Source organism: Eretmochelys imbricata, chromosome 6, assembly GCF_965152235.1.
Source record: "Eretmochelys imbricata isolate rEreImb1 chromosome 6, rEreImb1.hap1, whole genome shotgun sequence".
NCBI lineage: Eukaryota > Metazoa > Chordata > Testudines > Cheloniidae > Eretmochelys > Eretmochelys imbricata.
The window spans coordinates 47,981,632-48,009,430 of record NC_135577.1 but is presented as its reverse complement, the minus strand read 5'-3'; the positions used below and the strand labels follow the sequence as shown (position 1 = coordinate 48,009,430).

The 27,799-nt window shown below is 39.4% G+C and overlaps 1 protein-coding gene across 2 annotated transcripts in view; it reads left to right on the top strand.

Moving 5' to 3' along the window:
- NAV2 (neuron navigator 2) overlaps positions 1-27,799 on the top strand; it is a 344,782-nt gene that overhangs the window by 285,982 nt on the left and 31,001 nt on the right. For both annotated transcript variants that reach the window (XM_077820144.1, XM_077820143.1), the window contains exons 13-22: positions 1,214-1,505; positions 2,621-3,323; positions 8,249-8,716; positions 9,453-9,518; positions 11,071-11,115; positions 14,735-14,895; positions 18,914-19,102; positions 21,376-21,428; positions 23,011-23,034; positions 23,158-23,232. In XM_077820144.1, the coding sequence (XP_077676270.1) occupies positions 1,214-1,505; positions 2,621-3,323; positions 8,249-8,716; positions 9,453-9,518; positions 11,071-11,115; positions 14,735-14,895; positions 18,914-19,102; positions 21,376-21,428; positions 23,011-23,034; positions 23,158-23,232 (2,076 nt within the window). The remainder of the gene's footprint in view (positions 1-1,213; positions 1,506-2,620; positions 3,324-8,248; positions 8,717-9,452; positions 9,519-11,070; positions 11,116-14,734; positions 14,896-18,913; positions 19,103-21,375; positions 21,429-23,010; positions 23,035-23,157; positions 23,233-27,799) is intronic.

Sequence of the window (27,799 nt, the reverse complement as noted above, 5' to 3'; positions counted from 1 at the left end):
CTTGAAAGCCTAATACAAGGTTCTCACCACCATCACCTCCCCTGAGGCCGATGGGATGAAAGCACTTTTCAGCATGTTGCAGAAACAGGCCTTAGTTAGCCTCCTCCTGCACAACTCAGTTCAGTGAGACACAAGCCAGTGTGGATTTACAGTTGCTTCCATGAAGGTGCTGTGATTAGAGAATAACCTTAGTTATTGCTTGGAGTTCACATTCTCCGAGGTGTGGGTGGTGGTCAGCTTCTATAGTTGGTTGTGATATTACAAACTTCCAACTGTTTATCACAAAATAAGTTTGGCAGGGGAAACCTAATTCAGTAAGAGAAGTTTTAATAGATGTATCTCTTAGTAATCATTCGTAATGGGAAAGGGAAAGGAAAAGGAGTATGGGGTTGGGAATATATAGGATAATACAATGGGATATTGATAGGGTTGTCTGGAGTTCGGCTGTGGTTTGGTCAGAGGGAAATTCCTTCCTTGAGTGTGGTAGTTGCAAAATTCTCCATAAAGCATCTGACTTTATAAACGGTATGTGCAGTAGGATTGGCAAAATATAAAAAAGTAAGAGATGGACTTTCAGTGCAAACTGTGAACTGACTTGCTTTGTGGATTTAAGTCAGTTTTTAATGTGTTTGAAAGTGGTATAATGGGGTTTTATTTCTCTCCAGTTCTTGGGTGTCTTTCTAATGGGTTAGATTAAAACTAACAGCATTCCACATCTTTCAGTCTATGCCAAAAGCCACCTCATTGTGCTCTTGAGATCAAATTGCCAGACGAGAGATAGGAAAACAGCAAGAACAAAGAAAAGCTAGCTGCACGTGTTTAAAATGATTTTTATGCATTGCAGTGAAAAGGTTCATATAAAATTCAAGGAGGAGGTAAATGGCAATGAACTGAGTATTTTCCTTATTGTTTATTAATCAGGTGTTTGGTGTGTGTTGGATAGTTGGTTCGTTTTTGGTTTTGGCTTTTTAGTGATTGTTCCCCAGTGTATCAGAAAGCAAACACAGCTAGTAGAATTCATTTATCTTGGGTTTTCGCTGGCAAAAAGCAGGCTCAACAAACAAACAAAAGTAAAATGTCTAAGTGTAATAAAAAATTATTAGTGAATTTTTAAATCAGCTTGGTGGTTCTAGATTTTGAACCCTAAAAAAAGGAGGGATTTCAAAAAGACATTTACAATGGAGATTCTGATATGATTTATTGTTTCCCTTAGACTGATGCAGAAAAGCATTTGCAGGTCGAGCGGAATTCCCTGTGGTCCAGTGATGAAGTCAAGAAATCTGATGGAGGATCAGATAGTGGCATAAAGATGGAGTCTGGATCTAAATGGAGGCGAAATCCTTCCGATGTGTCTGATGAATCTGATAAAAGCACTTCTGGTAGGAAGAACACTGTCATTTCACAGACTGGTTCCTGGAGACGGGGCATGTCAGCTCAGATTGGCATTACTACACCGAGAACTAAACCTTCAACCACCTCAGGCTCACTGAAGACACCTGGAACAGGTGAGGAAAAATTTAACACACAGGCAGGCCAACAGTTTACATTGGAGAAATGAAGTGCTTAACTGCTTTCCTGTGGCAGGAGCTGAACTTTAACTAGTTCTATGTTTAATCGTAGATTGTGTGTGTGTGTGTGTATACAATATACTAAATCTCTGTGTTTCTGTTTTATGGCTCAAAGTGAATTTTAAATTATACTTATTATACTAAAATGCTTTGAGTATTGTTCGCCTGTTTTGAATGTCCCTTAAATTAGATTGTTCATTGGACACAGTGTTCGCAGTTCAATATTCTGGTTTCTTGTAATGGTAATTAGTGGAACTCCATTTTCATAGTCCTGGATTAAGAGTAACTCAGAATCTAGACTTTACGTGGCTAAGGATAGTTGTGTGAAAGAAGCTTTTTCAATGATAACATAGCAACTGCATCTTAATTTATGTTAAAGCAAATTTTCAGATGGACTTCATCAGAGCTCTTAGTACATGCAAATTTGTGCAAGAGCATTAATAATATTTGTGCATGCAAATAGATGAATTACGCTTTTACTCACACTCGGTTGTATACCCTATTGTGAATGGAAATTTCAAGGTCTGTTTTGAAAATGTGGCCTTCACCAGTTATATACACTTTTTTTCTGAAGCTTATTTATTGTTGCTATTGTTTGACAAAAAGGGATCCAACTAATGGTAGTCATGAAGGAAAAACACATCTTATTTATCTGTCACTATTATTTAACAATCTGTTCACTGTTTTTTGTATTCTCAAGGGCAAACACACCAGATACTCTCCTTCACCAGTTATATACACTTTTTTTCTGAAGCTTATTTGTTGTTGCTATTGTTGACAAAAAGGGATCCAACTAATGGTAGTCATGAAGGAAAAACACATCTTATTTATCTGTCACTATTATTTAACAATCTGTTCACTGTTTTTTGTATTCTCAAGGGCAAACACACCAGATACTCTCTCCTGGCAAGCCTGCATATATAACTCTCAGTAGTGCAGTTTAATACAAACTGGATCATAATTGCATATTTTTGTATCTCATGATGCTTTGATGTTTACCATTTGCTTAGCATTTTCAATTTAAGTATTAGACTTCTTTTTCTGTTTTTTAGGGAAAACTGATGATGCCAAGGTATCAGAAAAAGGTAGACTTTCTCCTAAAGCTGGACATGTTAAACGTTCTCCATCAGATGCAGGACGCAGCAGTGGTGATGAATCCAAAAAGCCTCCGGCAAGTAACTCTAGAACAGCTGCTGCTAATACAAATACATTTGGATTTAAGAAACAGAGTGGGTCAGCTGGAGGCATGACTATGATTACTGCCAGTGGCGCAACTATCACCAGCAGATCAGCCACACTGGGCAAAATCCCCAAATCATCTGGACTCATTGGTCGGTCCACTGGTCGGAAAACTAGTGTTGATGGCTCACAAAACCAGGACGATGGCTACTTAGCACTTAGTTCCCGCACTAATCTTCAGTATCGTAGTTTACCCAGACCCAGTAAATCCAGTAGCAGAAGTGGAGCTGGTAATAGATCTAGTACCAGTAGCATAGACTCCAACATAAGCAGCAAGTCAGCTGGGTTGCCTGTCCCAAAAATGAGAGAGCCAGCTAAGGTATCCCTTGGAAGCTCTCTGCCAGGTCTGGTCAACCAAACAGATAAAGAGAAAGGGATATCGTCTGACAACGAAAGTGTGGCTTCGTGTAATTCTGTTAAAGTGAACCCTGCATCACAGACTACTTCCAGTGGAGCTCAAAGCACTCACCAGCAAGGAGCCAAGTACCCTGACGTGGCCTCCCCCACTTTGCGCAGGTAGGCACAAAATTTGTTCATTGTGGAAGTACATTAACTGTAGTTATACAATTGTGGCTGTTCAGGCTAGGGACTGGCTAAGTTTTGTGGGCTCTTACTAATGTGTGTGCTAGGCTGAGGTCTTTGTACTGAAATTCAATTTCACAGCTAGTAAATATGTGCACTAGTAATATTGTAAATATTTATTGCATTACAGGACAGTAGCAGACTTAAACATTTGAAATTGATTGTTAAGCCCTCCCCAAAATGATCACAGTTGTGGCTAATTCAGAATAAAGTTAGTACTTGAAAACATTATAAAGGCTGAAATATAAACCCACAACAGCAAGGTTATAGGCTCCTGTAGAACTACTAATTCCACCTAGGGTGACCAGATGTCCCGATTTTATCGGGGCAGTCCCGATTTTAGGGGACTTGTCCCGCGTCCCGACCTTACATTGGTCAGAACGCCCTTTGTTCCAATATCGGGACTGTCCAGACCGCAGCCGCCGCACCACTGCTTACCGCTTCCTGGGGCAGCTCCCGGTGCCCGCCTGCCGGCAGGAGCGCAACATGCTGCAGGAGCGGGGCTTGCAGGCGCCAGGAGCGGGCAGAGAGCCCCCCGCCCACCCCACCCGACCCACCACACTAGGAGCCAGAGGGACCTGCCTGCCGGATGCTTCCCGGGACGGAAGCTGCCCCAGGTAAGCACTGCTGAGGCTCCCCACCTCGCCCCCTGGCAGGTCCCTCTGGCTCTTAGGGTCAGAGAGGGACGGGGGGCAAGGGGCTCTCTGCGTGCTGCCAGCGCCTGCAAGCCCCACTCCACAGCTCCGGCAGCACCCATTGGCGCTTTTCCCAGCCAGTGGGAGCCACGGAGCTCGCACTTGTGGCAGGCACAGCACGTGGAGAGTGGAGACCCCCTCCCTCGCTGCTCTCACCCTAGGAGCCAGAGACCTCCCAGCAGGGCTGGTGAGTACGGCGAGAGAAGAGGGCAGGGTGTGAAGGTGAGTGTCTGGGAGGTGTGGGGGGGTGCTGGACTGTGAGGGTGTGGAAGGCACTGGGCAGTGGGGGAGGTTTGTGTGTTTTGGGGTGTTGGGAAGGGGGGGAGATGTGTGTGTGTCAGGGCAGTGGGGGTCTGTGTGGGGCATTGTGTAGTTCTGGTGGTGGGGCTGTGGGGAAGGGCACTGGGAGGGAGGGAGGGGAAATCTGTGTGTATTGGGAAACTAGCGAGTGGGGGGTTCTGTGTGGGGTGCTGGGCACTATGGTGGGGCTGTGGGCAGGGGAGCGCTGGGCGGAGTGTGTGTGCACACAGAACTGTGCATTTGTGGTGGAAGGGTTGTAGCGGGGGCTCTGGGCATAGTGGATCCAGGGGGCGCTGGGCAGGGGAGCTGTGTGGCGCAGCATGGGCCCACCCCCAACAGGAAGGGGCACGCTGGTAGCACAAGGCCCGGTGGACCAGTGTGCCTCTGGCTCCAGTCGGGGCTGTGCACCTGTGTCTGTCTCTTCTCCACTCCCACCCCCACCCCCACCCCCACCCCCCACCCCGTTCACCCAATGTGTCCTGATATTTCACTCTTGTGATCTGGTCACCCTAATTCCACCCCATTGTACTTACACATTGTGCAGGAACACAGCGAACCAGTCCAAAGTTTGGCCAGATTTACACATTGAAGTCAATGGAGTTACTCCAGATTTGCATTAGTGTGAGAATGTAATGTGACCCAGTATATTTACATTTGTTCACTTACTTGGCCCAATACAGTATCTCACTCGGTTACATGTAACGTTGTCCTGCGTGGGGAGACTCTTTACCTTAGGTGCCCGAGTATGTAGGTACAGAACAGCTTAATTAAAGGTACTATGTCAGCCGCATTGAATTTTCTTATTTTTTACAAAAATCTTCTTTCATGTAATGATTTATTTCCTAGCTTTTTCTGACCTTATATATTCCCTTCCCTTCCCCATTATTTTTAACACAAGTACTTGGGTGAGTGGGAGTTAATTTCCTTGCTTTTCTGCAGCATTTGCATCAATGTCTTGACTGTAGCAAAGGTATGCATTAACATTATTTTCCGCTTTAATTTGACATCGTAAGTAACATAGTCTCTTTTGAGTTGCAGTGTTCTGGATTTCATTGTTGTCTTGACATCATAATTTCATCTCTGTACAAGGACACTGACATCATCCTACTTCAAATGAAGTGAGGATGTCACATTCTGTTCAACTTGCCAACTTAAGCGTAACTCCTGTAATGGTGGTTTGGGTTCCAGCTAGGCACAGAAGGAATACTTCATTTCTTTTGAAATGAATGGCCATCTTTGAAAAGCCTGTGCAAGTATAATTCAGCATGACCTGTGTAGTTTAGTGATTCTCCTATTTCTGGACATCGTTAGAAAAGTTATGTCTTGTTGAAAAATTAATTTCTAGCAATTACTATTTTAAAACAAAAAACTAGAAGATTGTTTGTTGTTCTGATATTATACTGCAAATGAAAAATGTCCATGTTGCTTGCCTCAAATATATTAATAATCAAAGTCAATCGTACATTTCTGTTGATGACCAGAAAACCATTTTGCTAGACCCGTCGTTGGTATAACGTTTGAACTACATGCAACTTTTAAGAATAGACACTGAGAGAACGTCAGTGTCTTAGAGAGATTTTTGTGGAGGAGGTTAAGGTTCAGTCTAAACCTTCACTTTCTCGGTTAGCTATTTCGTGTTTCAGTTGTCACCAGACTATGTAAATAAATGTGTCCCTGGCAGAGCTAAATCGCTTGTAGTGGAATTTGCCTAGTGTGTGTATTGCTGGGCACTAGCTCTGTCATTGTGTAATATTGAGAATGTTGTTGCACTCTTTGTGTTTAATTAATATTCCATGCTGATTTGACATGCAAATAAGCATCTATAACTATAAAAAGACAGCAGTAAAGACTGCTACTTCTGTATGTTAAATACTACCCCCCTTGAATCTGAAAGCAAATATATTTTCTACACGCATGTGAAGGGTAAAATTCCATAATTAAATTATTTTATGAAAGTCTAGCACTGTCTTAATTGTTCAAGCATATCTCATCTATCACTTTCTGTCATGTGAAAACAATTTATATTACATAGAAGACAATGCATGTTTTTATGCCACTTGTTTGTGAGCCTTAGTGTTCACTCTTCTCTTGATGCATCCCTAAGGACACAACCCAATAGTCAGCTTAGTTATGCCTGTTTCTTGTCAAAACTCGGAGAGGCGGAAAAATATTCTCATTGTCTGTAGGATGTCTCCTTCCAAGGTTAACCTTTAGACTGACACTGCCAACTTGCTGAGTTGGGCTGGTTCTGCATTCAAAAGGTAGATTCTTCAGACCCCATCCTCCTTGGATGTCCAGCTCCACGACTCTTTTTTATTTATTTAATTACCTCATTTAATTAGGTTTTGGGAATCAGTATGCCAGGAGACATTATCCATACGACAAGATCATCCCAGTGGGGCTGGGAGTCGTACATATTGACTATATTCTAGGTGGTGACAATCTGTTTTGAAGAAAGGAATTTGTCATTGTACTACGGTAGCACTATGAAAATATCCTTATCTCCCTCCTTATCTAGTTTCTTTTGTGGTATTGCCTCCAAGTTCAGAGAAAAGTTAGCATTAGTTTGACCTCAAAAATCTCCATTACTCAAAGACATTCTTCACCTTCTTGGTCTGATGGCATGCTTGTTGTAAGTACGCTCAGCAAACTAAGACCAAATTAAGCTAAATTAAGAGATAAACACCCTCATAGTACATTCTAGAAGCAGGGCTTGCTATATAAATTGCAGGGATCTCCTCTGTTAAATCACCACTATGTAGTGATCATATTTGCTCCTAAGAAGAAATCTAGGACTCCCTTAAGGAAGTTGTTTAGGGATAATAGAAGATGGTATATTGTTATGTTCCTAGCAGAGTGCTGTTTGAAATCTCCCAACCACAGCTCTGAGTGGGTGACATTTTCAAAAGCACTTAAGTGATTTAAGAGCATATATCCAATTTTCAAAAGTGATGTAGGCACTTAGAAGTCTAAGTGCCACTGACTTTCAATGAGACTCGGGTTCCAAAGTGCTTAAGGCCCTTTGAAAATGGATATCTTGAATAGTTCAGGTGCTTTTGAAACTTTCCTCCAATAGCTCTTCTGAAGGTAATAGAGGCTATTTGCATGATTTAGACAGGGCAGTGTTTTTAGGGGTAAATTATCAGACTTTCCCTTCTAGGTGTCATTGACTTTCGTAGGGGAGTTCTTCAGATACTTACTTTTGTATGGGCCGCTCGGTGATTAATGCAAAAGTCAAAATCTTTTCCTCAGAAATCTGTGTTATCTTTCAAAATATGATTTGAGTAATCTGTATTTATTGATCTGAACAAAGGCCAGTCTAATATTCCATGCTTTAAAGTCATCAATTCAGTATTATCACAGGTAAAATCCATTTCCTTCAGGAAACAGAAGATAAAATGGCTAATATATTTTAGTTCTGAGGAAGTTATGTTTGAAGTTTCATAGAAGGAAAAGTTAAGATGTGTCTGAAATTGGCATAATAATTTTCTTTGGGTTTTATTAATGGCAAGGAAGGGAAAAGGAAGCCCATCAATTCATGGTTGTCGATATGAATCTAAGAAAGACAATTTACAGGCAGGAAATTTCTTTAAAGCAGAGCCTATCTTTCTCTCTCTTTTCAATTTAGCTAGCAACAAAAAATTCTTTTTCTGAAGCACCGGTTTTCAGTCTATTATCATAGTTACCATTGTACCATTTCCTATAGATGTAACATCTGAGGTCTCATTATAATTGAATATGTAATTTTCCAGTAATAGTTTTTCAGGTGTCTAAGGACAAATAATATATGTATAAAGTATCGTTTAGTCATTTTACATTCCATTTCATGAAGTTTTTGTTACATTCTCTGAACTTTTTTCACAGACTTTTTGGTGGAAAACCAAGTAAACAAGTTCCAATCACAACAGCTGAAAATATGAAAAATTCAGTGGTGATCTCCAATCCTCATGCTACCTTGAACCAGCCGGGTAACCTTGATTCTCCTTCTGGCAGCGGTATACTGAGCAGTGGGGGCAGCAGTCCTCTTTACAGTAAAAACACAGACATGAACCAGTCTCCATTAGCCTCTAGTCCCAGTTCGGCCCATTCAGCTCCCTCCAACAGTTTAACTTGGGGTACCAACGCAAGTAGCTCTTCCGCTGTTAGCAAGGATGGCATTGGATACCAGTCTGTCAGCAGTCTTCACACCAGCTGTGAATCCATTGATATCTCTCTCAGCAGTGGAGGTGGGCTGAGCCATAACTCATCCAGTGGCTTGATCGCAGCTTCTAAAGATGATTCTTTGACTCCCTTTGTCAGAACCAACAGTGTTAAGACAACTTTGTCTGAGAGGTGAGTAGGTTTAAATTTAGACTCCATTAATAAGTAGTATATGTTCATATCTTAAAAATCAGTGATGTGACAACTGTAACTAACATTTCATGATTACAATTCAGATTGCCATTCCTACAAGGTAAATATTGAATGATACTACCACAACATACAAAAATAGCCATTTCAACCAAGGAATTCAGTTCTGAATTACATTAGATGTGGGGATGGGTTCAGAAGAGTCTTTCATTTGCACTTGCCACTGCTGTGGGACATTTTTAATTACTCAGTGCTACCTCCTATTTGAATTTCACATATCTTCTTATCTTTCTGTATCAGCTGATCTAGTAGTGGTGTACAATACCAGCATTTTAATCTTGTCTTGAGAAGCCAAGTATTTCTGGTTAAAATTAATGAGTTTGTTTTAATAATATTTCACACAATTAGGGTCTGGACAATAAGTGCTTGGATACAGTGGTGATTAGTCTGGTATATGAACTGAAGTAGAACAGAAAATTTCTTTCAGAGCAAACAAGAGTGCACTGTCTGTAGAAGGCAGTGTCTGAAACCTTGGAATTTAGCCTTACCTTATTGTATGACTTTATTACTAAAACTTTGTTGCATCTTTGTAACAGAAAACAACTACTAAAAAAAAATGTTCTAACAGTTTTTTGTTTTAACTCCTTCCCCTTTCTCTCCATTTTTCATGCTAATATTCCTTCTCTTGTTTTCTGTCTCATTGGACTTGTTCTTCTAGCCCTCTCTCTTCCCCTGGTGCTAGTCCCAAATTCTGCAGAAATACTTTACCCAGGAGACAGGACAGGTAATGCTGTCTCAAGGCAGTAGAATGCACAAAGGCTCTGGGTTTTGTTGCCCACATTTATAAAGCAAAGTGTCTTGTGAGAGATGGGCTCAGTTGAGACCTCTGCTGTGTTTGTTGTTCAGATGTAAATTGTGACACAGACATGCCAGTGAGAGTCGACTTAATTAAATCTGGGGGTGGCATACAGAGTTGACAGATGTAGTTCGTGGGGTTTTTGTTGGGTTTTTTTGTTTGGTTTCTTTTGTTTCTTTGACAAAGGCAATTTTAAAATCCTGCAATTCATATCTACCATGATGAACTCTCACTAGCATTTCAGCATTCCTATGGCATGCTGCTTTTTTCACTGCGTTTCAGGCTTTTCACCTTTGTCATGAAGTTCAAGTGTTGTTCAGTACACTCAGTGTTGTAAGTCCTTTATTCCAGTTTGATTCGTAGGTGTCTTGCAGGCTTGTGTGTGTGTCCTTTCTTGTAACAATGAATGCAGGAAGGTGAGAGATGGTGGACATGAAGTTAATGACTCCAGCTTGCTTTTGCACTCAGCTATGATATGGCCACTCCTACATCTAGGAACTGACAATGATATTAGCTAGAGGGCTTGACAGTAAATTAATGTATTTAAACAGGGTATTTATTTCAGTTAAAAACAAACCCTCCTCATAAAATGAAAAGCCAGTTGTCCATTTGCCAGTTAAGTGAAAATACAACACTTTAAATATTTGCTTTTTGCAAATGCTAATAGATTGATTTCACTCTGAAGATGGAATTTAAGTTGAAATACAGAAACACTGAAAACTCTGTGCCCATTTGAAAAAGCAGCCACTATATTTACATTGCAACTAAGGCTGTGTCTACACTACAGCTTATGCGGACATAACTTACGTATAAACCACCCCTCTGAGCAACGTAAATTAGGTCGGCATAAGTGCTGGTGTGCACAGCGCTATGTCGGCAGGAGAGCTTCTCCCGCTGACATAGATTCTGCTGCTCGCAGAGGTTGGCTTTTTTATGCCCTCTCCCATCAGCACAGAGTGTTTTCACCACACGTGTTGCAATGGTGCAGCTTTATCACTACCGCTGGGCCGCTGCAGTGCTGTTTGCATAGACATGGCCTAAGTGACCGTAATTGATTGCATTTGCTCTGTGATGAAGGCAGAAGGAAATGGTATGAAGGCATCTTTTGACTTTGAGATATTATCAGTATTCACAAGTAGGTGGCTGCACACCTGCTTAAATATATATTTTTAAGCATTCATTTGAAGCATGGTCTTTTATTTTTTAAAGAGCCATTTTTGTTCACTATGTAAAGGAGAAATAGCAAGGCCACCATTGTGAGCAGATGAAATTCATTAGCATGATACCAAATGCATGTATAACACGATCCACACATGCCTAGGAGGCTTTTTTTTTTGTTGTTGCATGTTTACTTAGATAGGGTGCATCACTTTTTCCTCTGAAAATGTGATGCAGATGTTAATACTTTTCTCCTCGTCCTGATTTTTAATCCTCCCCTTTTGTTCTTCTCTGAAGTTCTTTTCTTTTAACTTTTCTACAGCGACCCACATCTTGATAGGAACACTTTGCCTAAGAAGGGATTCAGGTATTGGTGTTTCCACATAGTATAACAGCTTTTGTTGTGGTTTTGGAGCTTTGCTTTGTGTTTCTGTTGTGGCTGTTCGTGGTGGTCTCTGCTTTTGCAGGGGGTGGCAGCAGTCTTTCTTTCTTTCTTTTTAAACACCTCAAAGAAGGCCCTTTTCCAACATGTTTCTTTTCTTCATCCAGTGGCTTCACTGCTTGAGCAGGAACTGTGGCTTTTGCTGGCTGAATTGCTGAATAGCATCTCATAAACCATCATTGGGCTTGATTTGAAAGCAATAATTTGCAGCTTTTATGGCTAGTGCACTAAACTAGGTGTATCCATTTTCACAATGCAGTTCCTGGAACCTTGAAGATTTATTTAAGAAAAAATTGATTTACAACATCTTAATGAACTTCTTAGGATGAAATTGAAAAAAAGCATTTTAAAAGTGTGTTTGCTTCAGAATACACTTTTAATGGATCTCTAGAGAGACAATTTTTGGCATGATAGAAAAAAATACAACCTGACAAACATTTGGTAAATGTCTGTTCCTGAAACACCATTGATATGTAGGGAGTATTGAAATCTAGAAAAAAAGCACTGAGAAACATTTTTCCTCCCTTAGTAAACAGAAGCAATTTTAGTGAAATTATTAACTTTAAGGCTACAAATTAAATGCTTTAAGTCGATGTTACAGACTTCATGGAAAATATCTGGCCAGTTTAAAACATTTAAACTTTAGACTTGCTTTATGCTGCTTTTAGGTTCACTGAACCAATGGCTTCAAATTGCAGCTGCAATTTATTCTGCACTATAAACACATTGTTCTTTGTGTCAGCTTTATCACACTGAGCTGGGTGCTAAAAGCATTTCACAGAATGAAATTTTTGTGTAAAATGTGTCTATGGCTGTCAAATGCGCATCTAGTTAATAAACACTATCTTTTAAGATTGAAACATTTGAGGGCTGAAGAGGTAGGTATTAATTTTGTATTATTTTAATTTTAAATAGGTGTTAAAATAAAGTGACTATTAAAGGCCCCAGTCCTGCAAAGATGTATGCATGTGCATAACTTTAAAGATGCAAGTAGTCCGAAATCAGTGACTATAACTATAGGATTGAGGCTAAGGCATAAGAAAAGAATGTACTTTTAAAAAACTCTCTTGGCCAAGTTCTTACAATGTTCATTGTTCTTAATTGGCAAACAATATTTTACTATATTTAATGCAATCTGATCACCTGTATGCCTAAATTAGATGTTAAATAGAACTCCAAATTAATATGAGTTATGTTTGACTGATTTTTTTTAATTTGAAGCCAATCCTCTTTATAAAGAGATTAATTCCCCATAAATATTTACTTTCTAAGACCAGATGACATATCTTAGCAGAGATACAGAAACCCATAAGTAAAATTCCATTGAGCTTAATTGGGTGCTATTTTTAAGATAAAAGGGACAATAACATTAGGGCTATTTTTGGACAAAAGTTATACTCTTTGAGTAAAAACAAATATAGCTATTATTTACAAGCAATTAGACCTCATGTAGGTTTGGCCATTTTGGCTTTTAAAAAAAAGTTGAAAGTATCTTGTCAGTTGTCATCTGTACCTGTTTGGCACATTTTATGACATTCTATCTATATATTATGTGACAGACCCAGAGCAGTGGGGTACAGGAGTCTGGTCTTATTGGGATCCAGGAAGTGGGCGGGTGAGGCTCGCCCACTGCTAAAGGATCCCCCCCCAGCCTAAGGGGCAGATCCACAGGACCTGGGAAGCCAAATAATTACGGGGGACAACTAATGAAAAACAGGGACGGGAGTGCGGTCAAAGGGTCAAACGAAGGGAACCGGATGGGGACACTGAGCAGAGAACCCCGGACAGCGCCCACTGCTCCTCAAAAGCGTCAAGGGAGTCAGTGGACGCCGCCCAGAGGAACTCTGCCCGGAGGCGTGAACGGACAGAGGATCGGAAATAGGCCCCGCAGTCGCAGGAGACTCCATCGGCCAACCTCCTCACCCTGGTTTTATAGATGGCCACTTTAGCCAAGGCCAGGAGGAGGTTGACCAGGATACAGGAGTCTGGTAGAAGGCAAATATACTGGCCACTGGATGAATAGTTTTCTGTTCCCTGAGTGATCAGAGCAGGGTCTGCGCTAGAGCAATCAGGAACCTGCTAGAACCAATTAAGACAGGCAAGCTAATTAAGACACCTGGAGCCAATTAAGAACATACTAGAATCAATTATGGCAGGCAGGCTAATCAGGACACCTGGTTTAAAAAAGGACCTCCCATCAGTTAGTGGAGTGTGTGCGAGGAGCAGGGTGTTAGAAGGCATGCTGCTGGAGGACTGAGGAGTACAAGCATGATCAGGCTTCAGGAGGAAGATCCTGTGGTGAGGATAAAGAAGGTGCTAGGGGGAGGCCATGGGGAAGTAGCCCAGGGAGTTGTAGTGGTAGCTGTTACACAGCCATTACAGGAGACGTAGACAGCTGCTATCCACAGGGCCCTGGGCTGGAACCCGGTATAGAGGGCGGGCCCGGGTTCCCCCCATCTTCCCCAACTCCTGATCACACACAGGAGGAGTTGACCTGGTTTGTGAGCAACACCAGAAGGGAAGGTCTAATTTGGAAAGGGATCTGGCTTGTTCCCGACCCACTATGTGGGACAACAGAGACTGTGGAGATTGTTCTCCATTTTCCCCATGCTGGCCAGTGATGAGGTTAACTGACTGAACAGCAGGTTTGAGTCTCTAGCAGAAGCAGCCAAACTGAGGGCTGCCATGAAACTCTGAGGTGAGCAAATCCTCCAAAAAGCGCAGAACCCACCAAGGTAGAGGAGGAACTTTGTCACAATAAGCAAATACTTCTCATACGGTATTTCAAAGTGACATCTGTATCATTTCACATCTCTCATTATTATTATTATTAGTTGTATAGCACTTACAGTGGACTAGTTACTTCTAACACAGGTATAAGAACAGGGGAGAAACCCTGGCCCGATTAATATCATTGAGAGTTTTGTTATTGACTTCAGTGTAGCCAGGATTAAACCCGGTCCTTGGCCTGAAGAGAAGGGTAAACACAGTCTCCTTCATAATGATGTAATACTACGAATTCTGAACAAATGTGATATATTTCCAGGGGCCTATGTATTAATGTCTCCTAATATGAATCATTGCAATACACATGGTTTAAAGGTCTACCTTTTAGCGGCTCCATTGATCTGAATCTGATTATAGTATGCCAAAGAGCCATGCCAAGGGACTTCAAAGATGAACTGAGCTGTTAAAATAGTGATAAAATTGTGGTATAAACTAAAACAAGCAAAGAAATTCCAAAGTAAAGTCACTGATTCTGCAAACACTGACTTATGTGCTTGACTGTAAGCATACATGTGTTTGCCAAATCAGCTCTTAAGGCTCCTTCCCTTGTACTTACCCATTGCAGAATCCATAGTAAAAAGATGCACTTTTTGAACTCCAGTGGAATGAGTTGGGGTTGGGATAAGAGCCTTAATTCAGAATTATATATCTTTTATATCACTTAGTCCTTAAATTTTATCTGAAGATTTTTTTCCCAAATAATATTTCTTCCAAGTACGTCTTAAGATAAGTTTTGAAATAATTTCTGGTTTTGCAGGTACACCCCTTCATCCCAACTTCGTAGTCAAGAGGATGCAAAAGAATGGCTACGTTCACATTCGGCAGGAGGCCTTCAGGACACTGCTGTCAATTCTCCATTTTCATCTGGCTCCAGTATAACATCACCCTCTGGAACTAGATTTAATTTCTCCCAGCTTGGTGAGTAATTAAGCGTTATGATCAGTGTAACATAATGTGACAGGGTGTGCCTGGCCTTTGCAGCTCCCTGCAGGAGGCCCCGCAGTCCTACTTCATCCCACCTCAAGAAAGGAACAGTGAAGCTGCCTAGAGAGGCCTCATGGAAGCAGCCAGTCAGAGCCCAGCAGACTCAGATAAAAGGAGTTGCAGGGCCTTAGCCGATCAGTTCCTGGCTGGGACCAGAGGGGCATGGAAGGGTGCTCCTCTTTGGTCAAAGCAGCTTGAGGGAAACCAGTGTGTGGTTCTGGCTGTATTTGCTTAAACTGGGAAAGACAGGACCTGAGAACTTTAACCCTGAGGTCTGGGGTGAAGATAAGAAGCTAGGTGGGAAGAGGCACAGGGAAATAGCAGAGTATTGCAGTAAGAGGTACATGGCTGTTGTTTATAGGGTTCCTGGGTTGGAACCCGGAATAGTGGGCCAGCCTGGGTTCCCCCACTGGCCACCACTAAAGTTGTGTAAACCCTGAGAAGGTGACAAGGCTCATTGGGAACCCCAGGTGAAAGGCTGAATTTAAAGGGCCCAGAGCTGGTGCTGCCCAGAACCGGACAGGGCAGATATACAGGTTTTGTTGGACTTTTTGCTCACCTGGAAGGGTTTCGTTTTGACTGTGAGCCAGCTGAAGAGCTGAGCCACTGAAGCAGGAGCAAGAAGTGCTTAAGAGGTGAGTGCACCCTGTTACACATATTGTTTATTTTGAAAGTAGTGAATTTAACAATGTACATTTCTTCTCACAGGCCCAAATGCCCTACCTAGCTCTGGGTACAGCATGCTACCATCTAGCTTCAATTCAGGAAATATTTATCTTGACTGTGATAAGATAGGCCTTTGGGTGCTGACCAGTCAGCACTGTTCTGTGGTGTGATCAAAAGTGGTACATCTGAATTGACCCTATTCAGAATGGTGCTGTGCGTATAATCAAATGCCCTACATAAGCTATTCACCTAAACTTCCCTACATGCTTAGATCTACTTCATCTTTAAACTCCAGGCACATTAAAAAATGCGATCATCTAAGTATTTGAGTATCTTTTATCATTGTATAGACTTTCAGTCAGCTTATTATGAAACCAGACAAAGCTTTATCCAACACAATCACAGACAAGCCAGTGGAATTTTAAGTTGGAAAGTTTACCATCCCTTCATTTGGTAACTTGGATTAAAATAAATACATTTTTAAATGGAAGAAATGTTAAAGTTGCTTAGAAGAAGCTATAAAATTCTGCTAGCTTTAATTAAATGTACTAGCATATGAAACAAAGTAATTTAAAGTTCTCATAGTCTTGAAATTCTATCCAGTAATAGACTTGCTTTCAACTTAAAAGCAACTGCACAGTAATTCCCTGTTCATTTAGGGCCCAGTTTAGATACATAAATCAGTACTTAGGCACTCAAGCTGGAACATCTGAATCAGAGGGGTTTCAAAATATTTTATATCAGAAACAAATATATTATGTATAACATTTTATTGTCTTTAAAGATATATATATATATATATATATACACAACATATGAGAGTTTTTATTGTCAGGGTTGCTCAGTTACTGGTTTTTGTAGGCACGGACTGTTGCTGGAACTCTTACCTGACACTATTTAAAACAGTTTATTTTTCTGTGTAAGTATCCATTTATTGTACGAGTTAAGCTTTCAGTGTGGTGTGTGGGCAGTTGTCTGTAGAAATCCTGTTATCACAAACACATCTGATGTCTGGTGCACCAGTTTAAAATATTTCTTAGTTACCTTTGCAGTTTATTTTGATGTGGAAAACATAAATCCTATGAGGTGACATATGTATACTTAATGTACTCTAAACAAAGGTTGTATCTCCAATAATCCGTAGTTAAGTTTTTAGTTTTTGTGTTAATTTTTAAAAATCTGTATGCTAGAAAGATAAAGCAAAATATGAAAAAAAAACCCACAAAAAAACCCAAAAGTTAAACCTATACCTGTGAGCTATCTGCATCCTAGTATTTATGGAACAGTTTGTGTACTATGTGATTTGTAGAAATTTGCTTGGTCACTTATTTCCAGTGCAATTTTGAGCTCAAGCAAAACTGTCCTAGCAACAATTTGAATGCACTGAAAGAAACAAGCTATAAACCAGTCAAAAATAGTTTTTGTCAAATCAACATCTAAAACAAAATTCAAGATAAATAGAGAGGGGGGGGTAACTTCCTAAAGTGTTCACAGCAAACAAGCTGCATCAGGTGCATGGAATTATATCACGAGTCAAGCAAAACCATATGACAGTCTTTGCAGGCTCACAAAGTAAAAATGTTGGGGCTTTTAGCTACTTTGGAATTTACATGAAGATCAACTATATGACCATATTTCATAAGTAATGCAGCTACCAGAAATGAAGTTCATTAAGATGTTGTAAATCAATTATTTCTTCAAGGTTCCAGGAACTGCTTTGAGGAAAATGAATACAGCTAGTTTAGTGTGCTAGCCATAAAAGCTGCAACGTATTGCTTTCAAATCAAGCCCAATGATGGTTTATGAGATGCTTTTCAGCAATTCAGCCAGCAAAATGATAGTTAACTTTATCCTCAATAGACAAGGAAGGTGATTGATTTGGGCTTTATCCGTCAGGACATTTTGGGCTCAAGAGATGCACTGCAAGGGAAGTAAACTTCCACTGACTTCAGTAGCAAGTGCTGACATGCAGGGCCAAACCCTTTTGGACACAGGTGTAATTATAGCTTTTTTCAAAGAAAAAAGAAACTGACCTTTTTTAAGAGAAATATGAACCATATCTCCGATGATAAATGAGCCCAAGATACCAAGAGAACATAATACCAGATATGAAATCGAGAGACCAGGGAGAGCTAGGACTCAGCAGTCCAATCTTCAACTTGACTCCTAACCAACTGTTTCTCAGTCAGAGGAACAGGTGAATAGTAACAAACCTCATGGAACATCAGACTGCTGAGTGGCAAGTTTGGCGAATGTTATCAAATTTTTTTCTCTGCAAAATGACTGAATAATAATAAAAACCAGACATAATTTAGCGCATGCGCGCGCACACAAAATCCAGAAAAAAGGTGGTCCTGGATGTAGAACTTACATATTCTAAACAACATTGGTCCTCACAGGATATTTGAGGCAGGGGTAATATTTGTATAAAACCCTTGATCTATGTGTTCTGTATGCATGCAAGTATGTATGTCACTCAGTTGTAACTTACTGAGATCCCTTTCTGGAAAACACCAGTTGAAAAGTGCAGTACTATTATGAAACTAAAGTTCTTTGAATTTGTAGCTACTCTTATATCCACATGAGAATGTCAGTCTTTCTGAGGGCTTTGAAGCAAATACTTCACAGATTATGCTGTTTATGAAAAAGATCAGGGGTTCTCAACTTCGTTGCATCGCCACCCCCTTCTGACAACACAACTTACTTCACGACCCCAGAAGGGGAGACTGAAGCCCAAGCCCTACTGCTTCAGCCCTAGGCAGGGGACCTGCAACTTGATTCCTGCAACTCAGGGCTGACGCCCTAGGGCTTTGGCTTCAACCCTGGGCAGTGGAGCTCAGGATTCAGCCCTGGGCCCCAGCAAGTCTAAGCCAGCCCTGGTGACCCAATTCAAAGGGGGCCCCCTTTGGCGTCCCAACCCCCAGTTTGAGAACCGCTGCAAAAGATCATTTAAATTAGTTTGGGCTCTTTACTCCAGTTGGAGAGAGAACTATTCCAAATGAATTTAGAATTAATTAGTTCCTGCCTGTGTGGTGATATTGACTTGACTGAACTTCCAGTGTAAACATAAAGACTCAAAGGCCTGTGCCGAAGCTGACCTTTTTATTTTTAACTTAGTTTATATAGCTCTTGTATGAATCCACTGCATTGCAGGAAGGAAATTAAGCCAAGAAGATATGCAGGCAGAAATTTATATCTGATTATAAGAAAACAGTCTTTTTTCGGTAACTGCACAAGAAATAGGTATGTGAATTTCCTGTTCTACTATATATTCCTTACTTTTCAGCAAGCCCTACTACTGCGGTCCAGATGAGCTTGTCAAATCCAACCATGCTACGGACGCACAGCCTTTCCAATGCAGATGGTCCTTATGATCCTTACAGTGACACGCGCTTCCGGAATAGCTCAATGTCACTAGATGAGAAGAGTAGAACTATGAGCCGCTCTGGGTCATTCCGTGATGGCTTTGAAGAAGGTAAATCAAGCTTGTGAAGGCACTGCTAATGGACTGGAAACCATTTACACTGAAGTCAATGGAAAAAGCTTCATTGACTTAAACAGGAATAGGATCAGGCCCATAATCCTACCAATTAAATTATTTAAAATTGAATGTTGTTAAGTGTCAAGTTATTTTGTTGTACCAGTTTTGAAAATGAAGGAGAAAAAGAATGTAAGGCAGTATCCAAAGCCCCTTACCATTAATGGAAAGACTCTCATTGATTTCACTGAGTTTTGGATCAAGCTCATAAAATGTAAGAAGAAGAGAAAGACAAGCAGTTACTAAGTATCAGGGGGTAGCCGTGTTAGTCTGTGTCCACAAAAACAACAAGGAGTCTGGTGGCACCTTAAAGACTAACAGATTTATTTGGGCATAAGCTTTCGTGGGTAAAACACAAGTGCTGTTTTACCCACGAAAGCTTATGCCCAAATAAATCTGTTAGTCTTTAAGGTGCCACCAGACTCCTTGTTGCTTAAGCAGATACTAAGAACTTTGCTGATTTCTGTAGACATGGGTATATTGTCCAGCTCGTGTGTAAGATGGAAATTTAACTAGAGGGATTGGTGGAGGCAAAATAATAGCCTATTTTAATGGAAGAATTTCAAACATGGTTTTTTCTTCTGGGTACATTTTGAGTTTCAGTTTAAACAGCTAAATCAAAGATAGGCTAATATGATTTTCTTTTTTCTCCCCTTTCCACAAACCTACCTTTCAGTGTCAACTAGTTATGTGTTTACTTTATTTCATATTAACATTCAGAACTATGATACAGAAGATTTATGACAAGTATGTAATTAGAAGTGTAAAATTTTTAGGAGTATAAGAAAAAATTGAATGCATGCAGATTGAACTATGCAAAATATTTTGCCATAACAAGATTCATATTGGACCAAAAGTGATGGAACTTAATATACAGGTTGGAAGAGAAAAACTTACTATTAGTATTGCAATTTCTTGAAATGCAAGCATGTTAATCTTTTAAGAGGTTACAGTTAAATTCTAGGCATTTTCTATGGTTAAATTTCATTTTTCAGGATACATTATGTTGCTACTGTGGGGATGTGGTAGCATGGAGTTTATGTTCATGCAGAGGTCCTTTGGTATCTGCCCACTACCATCCCTGCATCCTCAAAGCCCTTCCCTCTTGAAGGAAACAGCCTCTGAAAACCTTTACAAAATAAATTATTTCCTGGGCTGGTTGCCCTTTCTGCCTACAGGCTTTGCTGTGGGAGAGGACAACATTATTAGGCCACTGAGGTGACACACACACAATCCCTAATGGTGAAATTCTGGCTCCATGGAAGACAATGAGAGGTTTTTTTTTAGTGGGGTCACGATTTTACTCTTAAGGGTTGATAAAGACTGGTAGGTTGGTAGGTTTTACTTAGGATCAGATTCTACTCTGGATTTATAGTGGGGTTACTCCAATGATACTGGTTAATTATTCCACAGTACAATCATGTAACCAAGCTGCATTTGGCCACTAATCTTGTATTTTGTTTCTATTATTACTTTTTGTCCCAATCTTTGGGTGTCTCAGTATGGACTATGTCTGTTAACCTGAATGAGACGTGTAGAAGGAGAATTAAGGTCCTAATGATATTCCCATTCAACATTCCTTACTAAATTCTTCCTCAGGCAAAAAATACATCAGCTTCAGTGCAAATTATGCGTTAGGAAGAAGCAATGAGTGGGTTCGAAAGGGCCTGATTGTGCTTTCTGTGAGGTCTTTAGTCTGAAGATTGAAATACAGCCAGTGCACATATGTTCTCAGTCAACATGTTAAAATGTGTTATCCCATAGGTGCTGAATAGCTGCTGCCTATTTGAAATGGAATTCTTTTTTTAGTAGGGCCATCCTGGGGTCAAATTCTCTCCTCAGATACAGTTGATAATCTCCCACTGGCTTCAAGTCACTCGCTCAGAAGGCCTAATGGATTGGATGTTGTTGTTTTATATGAAAAATTATTTGAGTTATAGGAGCCAAATGATTTTTTCCTGTGTGAAGGCATTTTATATAACTCTTTCCTTTGTGTAGCAATTTCAACTTACATCTGCAAACTTTACATCTGCAAAGATTTGTTTTACAATAAAAAGTTTATGATGGATGATGCAATTTTGTTCGCATTCTTATGAAAATATGCTCTCAGTAGGTGTAAAATCTGCAGTGAATGCTCTGTATATGATTCCACTATGTGCCTACTGTATTGCAAACAGATATGCAATTTGTTTATTTTATCTTTCCTTTAGTGCATGGATCCTCTCTCTCCTTGGTGTCCAGTACATCATCTATTTATTCAACGGTGAGTGTCGTGAAATGTAAACATTCAGCAGGAGCCTGCTGAGAAATGTAGTATTAAATATTATTTTGCAGTTGTATAACTTTTTTTAGTAAAACAAATTAATTGATTGGACCAAGTGCGCTAATTGCTTTTTCTGTGTAAAGAGGATGGCTCTTTGCATGTAAACATAAGGTATTTATTTTTATGTTCCCAAAAAGGTGTTAATGGATGTTTATCACAATATTCATGTTAGCCTGATAGACCCTAATGGCCCAGAAGCAGGAGTTAGTCTCTTAAATCAGCAATCCACAACCATTCTAAGGAAGTCTTGATAGAAAGGACGTAATGGATAGTCCTGGTCTTTTTTGCCAACACCACCCACATTGATTCAATAGATAAAGCCATTTCAGTCTGATAGTTTAGTGATCTGCTAATTAAGAATTCTCTAAGTAGGTCTTAATGCAATGGATTTAATGATCGCAAAGGAGCCATTACTTCTCATTTTGCCAAGAATTTTTGTATTAAAAATCTTAATTGCATAGTCTCTTAATAATCTGACATTGAAAGAAGATTTAATGGTATTTTGGGACAAATAATATAATTATAGTGTTTTTTAGAAAGTGTATTATATTATTTTCTTCTAATACTTTTACAAAAGCATCTTGCTTCAGAATATGTAACATTAAAGGTTACTAAAGGAAAATATATCTGAACTGACACTCCAGTCTTTTAAAAACAGTGGACAACAGTGGAATCCGGTCATTGTATTAATAGAGGATCACCTTACAAATTGGTATGAAAGTATGATACAACCACACAACTACCATGCATCCATATTTGAAACAAACCTATACTTAATAACGTTATCTTTAAGGGCATGGTCCTGCAGTTTTTATTCAAGCAAGTAGTTCCTTTCAAGTCAGTGATACTAGCTGCATGAAAGAGTTGTAGGATCGGGCCCTAAAACAGAGAACCTGTTACCTTTGGTTTAAAAAATAAAAAAGGGAACTACAGCTACATCACCTTAGACTGTAATCCAATTACATGAAATTAAAATTCACAAATGACTAGATTGTAGAGCCCCTACTCAAATTGATGAACATTTATTCATATAATTAATCCCATTGAAAACAATACCACTACATAAGTAAGTGCTCACTATGTGAATAAGCCCTCCACCTTCTCCTCCAAAAGTAATTATGGTCACAATGAATGGTGCATATAAATGTAAGATTATTTAAAGTGTATTATTCTAACCACTGAATAGAATAGGCTTTGGGGGGAATTAGGATATTAAAAGTTTTGGAGTATCAGAATTACTGCTAGTAAATTTAATTTCCATCTAAACAGAGCCAAACATGTTCAGAAATACAGAACTAAGATAATGGATTTAGATTGATATAATGTCAAAGTTTTTAATGGTGGTACTCAGTGGAATTATTAATGTGAATAAAGTTGCCTGCGAACACCTATGTATGCTGAATCAATAAGTAATAAATAAGAACTCCTATTTTGAATTTTACTTGTAAAAAATTTGACATATGCTAGTAATGAACTATTGTAAGTTCCTCATATGTTTTTTTCCTGATTTTTTTTGTTGTAGCCTGAAGAAAAATGCCAGTCAGAGGTAAGGAGCAATATGGGTTTTATAAACATAAACTTTCAATCTAGACACTTCGCATGAGTGTTTTACTCCTCTAATTCTGTAGATTACAGTACAATAAACTAATCTTTTAAATACAATATTTAGATTCGCAAGCTACGAAGGGAGTTGGATGCATCCCAGGAGAAGGTGTCAGCTCTAACAACTCAGTTGACTGCCAATGTGAGTACAATTCAGAAAAATGGAGGCTGATAGATAAATTATGTAGTGCACAAACCCTAAATTATATAGTGCACAAATCACCATCCCAGCTTTCCTAATTAGCAAAAAGATCACTAGTCTGTAATAAGCAATTCAGGTCACACATTTGTGTTAAAAATAAATATATATATTTTATGTCATTCTGAAAAGAAAAAGCCTTCTATCCTAGTGTTCAATTGATCATTTTTTTAAAAAAAACATTAAATACAGTTATACTGATTTGACTGTTCCTTTTGTATATGTACAACATGCAGGTACATAGGTTTAGTTAATGCTGAAAGAGATTCTTTGAAGACTCAGTCCTCTTCATAAAAGTGGGTCTTACATTCACATACATGTGTCAAAGGGGTCATAAGAGACATGAGAATTACAGTGGGTGCCAGTGAGAAATGGGAAACCTGATTTAAATGCATTATGTTTTCCCATAGCATACAAACCATGCAACAGTGTGGGTTGATGGCAAGGGTAGGCAAAACTGACACACAAAAGGTGCCCTGAGAGCCAGTTTATGGCAGGGTCTAAGAAGCATAATGCATCTGATTCAAATCAGTCAGAGTATGCTGTGTTTTCACTTGGTTGCTTTGAGGAATATTCACTGCCATGAAATAACTATCTTTGCGCGCTGTTTGGGACAAAGGACTGAAAACCAAGGATACATTAGGGTTTTAATCCCCATTGAATCAACACTGTGTAATCACAGGTGGCTGAAATCCTGGTTAAAAAAAACCCTGAAGCTCACTGGAGAAATAAGTGATTCCAATGCAAATAAGACAAAAATGACTAGGGACCATTTAAAAATCATTTCATATTTGTATTCCAGGATTATGGGACTGGGTAGATGTGAGAATTTACAGTGACCAAAGAGGAAATCGCGGCCATTCCCTCTTGAATGGGTGGTAATAGCAAATACACCAACATGAAGAATGAGTTTGGCCTAAGTGATACTATCCTTCACAAAGTAGAAATCAGAACTAGAGCTAATGTATGTCAGTGTGTTGGCCATACATGATTTAATCTAATCTTCTGGCTGCAGGCATCATACTTCTTCAAACAACTTGAAAAATAGAAACAGGAAGGCAGCTGAATGGTTAACATATAGGTTAAGGAAAGAAAATTAAGGCTACATTTAGTACTTTGCCACATTCCAGGAGCAAAAAACAAAACAAACCCAAAAATGAAAGTTGTTAACTTTGCCCTGCAGATGCAAATACCTGACTAGATTAAATGATTTCATTTGAACCACCTCATTTGTATCTAATATCTTTTTTAACTCATCTTAATGTGCAATGTCTACAGAAAAGTGGGCTTTGCTTTCTTAAATGTAGGCCAATTCTTTTACAGAGTTTTCTTAAGTTTGTTTTTTTGCTGACAGACTATTCTTGAATTACTCTAGTTTCTGCTCCTTACAACAAATTACACAACTGTTCATGTAAGTTAGGCTATATTTTGCACTCAGGGGGCTGCTCTGCCTACTGATTTGGAAGAGTAACCTCTTCAGACTGTAGAGAAGAAATGTTCTCTCCAGGGCAGCAATTACTTCCCTTCTTTGTCTATATTAAGAAGCCATTCAGCATCCCTGCCGCTATTCCTCCTTCAAAGAGGAGGAACTGCTCTTTCCAGAAACTTCTAGCCTCAAAATATTTCTTCCTGGTACTAAGGGTACCATTGTCTGAACAGATTGTCCTCCATGTTGACACTCCATTTGCTTTTTATAAAATTAGCAACATTTCTTTTTTCCATTTCATTTTCTCCAGAGTGAATTTAGCACTGCTGTAATGTGCTAAGGCCCTGACAGCCCTGAGCACTGAAGTCCCTTGTATATCCACAAAACAGGTGCAGCTGGGTCACTGGCAGAACAACCTTCTCCAGACTGTCCTGCCAGTGTGCCCCAGCCTGAACCTGGGGTGGACCACCTCTTTCTGCAACAGGGTACTTTATTTCCTATGGCCACTTGGCTGAGACTACCATTATGGATGTTTGTTGCGGTGATAATATTGTGGAAAGGGCTTGCTCTCACTAAAAAGTAAACCAAAGCCCACCAACCTATTTCCTATAGCCCACTGATAGGGTTGCCAGTTTCGGTTGGACATATTCCTGGAGGTTACATCACATGACATAATCTTTAATTAAAGATTAACATTTAATTCCTGGAGACTCCAGGACAATCCTGGAGGGTTTGGCAACCTTACTCACTGAACAATTACTAGATAGTAACAACTTGTGGTCACTTTAAATGGTTTCAAAAGGGCAACTGAAAATGGAAAGGCTCTGTATCCCTTTACTTATCCCTTGACCCATGCAGTCCCATTCACGGTATTTTTTTCACTTTCTCAAAGATTTTAAATGATATTCCTCATTGTTACTGAACACAGCATCTCCCCCCCCCAACCCCAAAAGAAATTATTCAGTCCAGTGTTTTTAAAATAAACATTTTAGTTTTCCAGCACATGTAGTGGGTATTTAACTTGTTTTATTTTCAGCCATTTTTCTCACAGTCTCAGCCATGTTTATTTTCTTAGGGTCTGAGGGGAGTGACAGCCACATATATCCTCATGTTATTGTACTATTCATGTTTGTTTTCATTGTGAGTGTGAGAACAGTTATTTGGGATAAGTCTGCTATGTGTTGATGAAGAACAGTCTGGAATGGCTACATGAAAGGTTTTACAATTCTGTATATACATAGAGGAGAGAATGACCTTTTCTCTAGTGGACAGATTTAAAATATATATATACAATTTGTACTTGCTCAGTGTATATAATTATTTTTGATCTGAGAATAAAATATCATTAGTTTATTTTGATTATCATCAATTGTCGTGGCAAAGGGTGGGCAAGTACGTATTCAATATTATGTATATTAAGGGTTTGTCTACACAGGGATATATTCAGGATTAACTTTTTGCATGAACACACTTATTCTGGAATAAGAGTGCCTTATTCCAAATTAGCTTAATCTAAGTAAATTAAGATAATTTGTTATAAAGCACTCTTATTCCAGAGTAAGAACATCCACAGATGGACTATATTGGGAATTGTTAATCCACTTTAAATTCACACTCTGCTTATTCTGGCATGGCACTGGGAGAATGATTCTCCTGTCTCATCAAGTTAATTCTTACTATTCCAGTCTCTCTCTTCTGGATGGAGACTGTGTAGTAAATGTGATTATTTTTTCTTGCAGATTGTGAGAATATTTAGTGTGTTATAGATGGTATATTCTGTTGCTACTGCTCACTGATGTTTTGTTTTTTTAATGAAAAGAATCAGAGGAAGGCTCAAATCAGAACTTTGGGGCCATTCAGATACAGGTCTAAAATTCCAAACTTCATTACTCTGGCCCCTGTCATTATAATGACCCCAATAAAAAAAAATAGATCTGAACACCACCTAAGTTCAGGGAAGTTTGAATCAGAAACTCAAAAAATAACACATAGTATAGAAGTAGGGTAGGGTATGGCAAGAAAGAGATTTAAAAAGAAAATGTCATGTTATTAAAGGAAGTGGGTCCTGAAAAATGGACAATGAGCAAAGCGTTAAGATTTCAGGATTTTGCTTTCCTTGGGCTAAATACTGCAATTTATTAAAAATAAAAGCCTCCTGCACAGTTCAGAGTTAGAATTAAAACTGATTTAAGATGGAAACTCCATCCTGTGAGACCTAACTCCTTCAATTTATAACGAGGTGGATTATGTATCATTGTGAAGACTCCTGGGTAGAAGTGTATAACAGAAATATTTCTTTTCATTTAGCTTCAAGCAATGAGACTGGACAAGTATCTCTCAGAGAATAGGTTTTCAGTGATTACAGCTGCCAACTCCAGACATCATCTGGACAAAGAGATGAAAACTCCCCTTTCATAAAAAACTGGGGTAGATAGGAAGTGAATGTTGAATTTACAAGTTGCAGATATATGGCTGATAACCTTCATGTCTTCCCTAATTTAAAGCAGCTGTAGTCTTCCTGCTAGCACTTTTGTCCTCCCCACCCCACCGTCCCTATAGTTTAGACTTGTACAACTTCTGAAAATACACGTTCTTCTCCATATATAATATTATTATATTATAATATGTTGCAGTCATCGAACAGACTACTAACAACAAATATTATCATGTATGACTCTAGAGCAGCAGGATTTCCTTTGCTGTTAAAGGAGGTTGGTTATCACACTGATCACCAGTCATTTAAAATATCCTAGATAATTATTTCCTGTGGTGATAGTACATTGAGTATTCTATCTATATACATTGTAACAGCACTTGCATTTATGAGTCTATAAAAGTGTCATCTAGACAACTGCAAAAACTCTACAGAAATACAGAACTTCCAATTACCCACATGTTGGTATCTGTTCAGTTCTCTTCATACTGGCTTATCTCTGCTCTCAAACCCTATATTTCCAGTACAAAACATTGGGGAGATTCACATATTTGCATTGTAGCCATCTAAGTTCAGGGACCACAGCACCTCTCTGATCTCAAGGCAAACTGAGCTCCAATCTTTGTTTTCTTGGTGGATGTGCAAGAAAG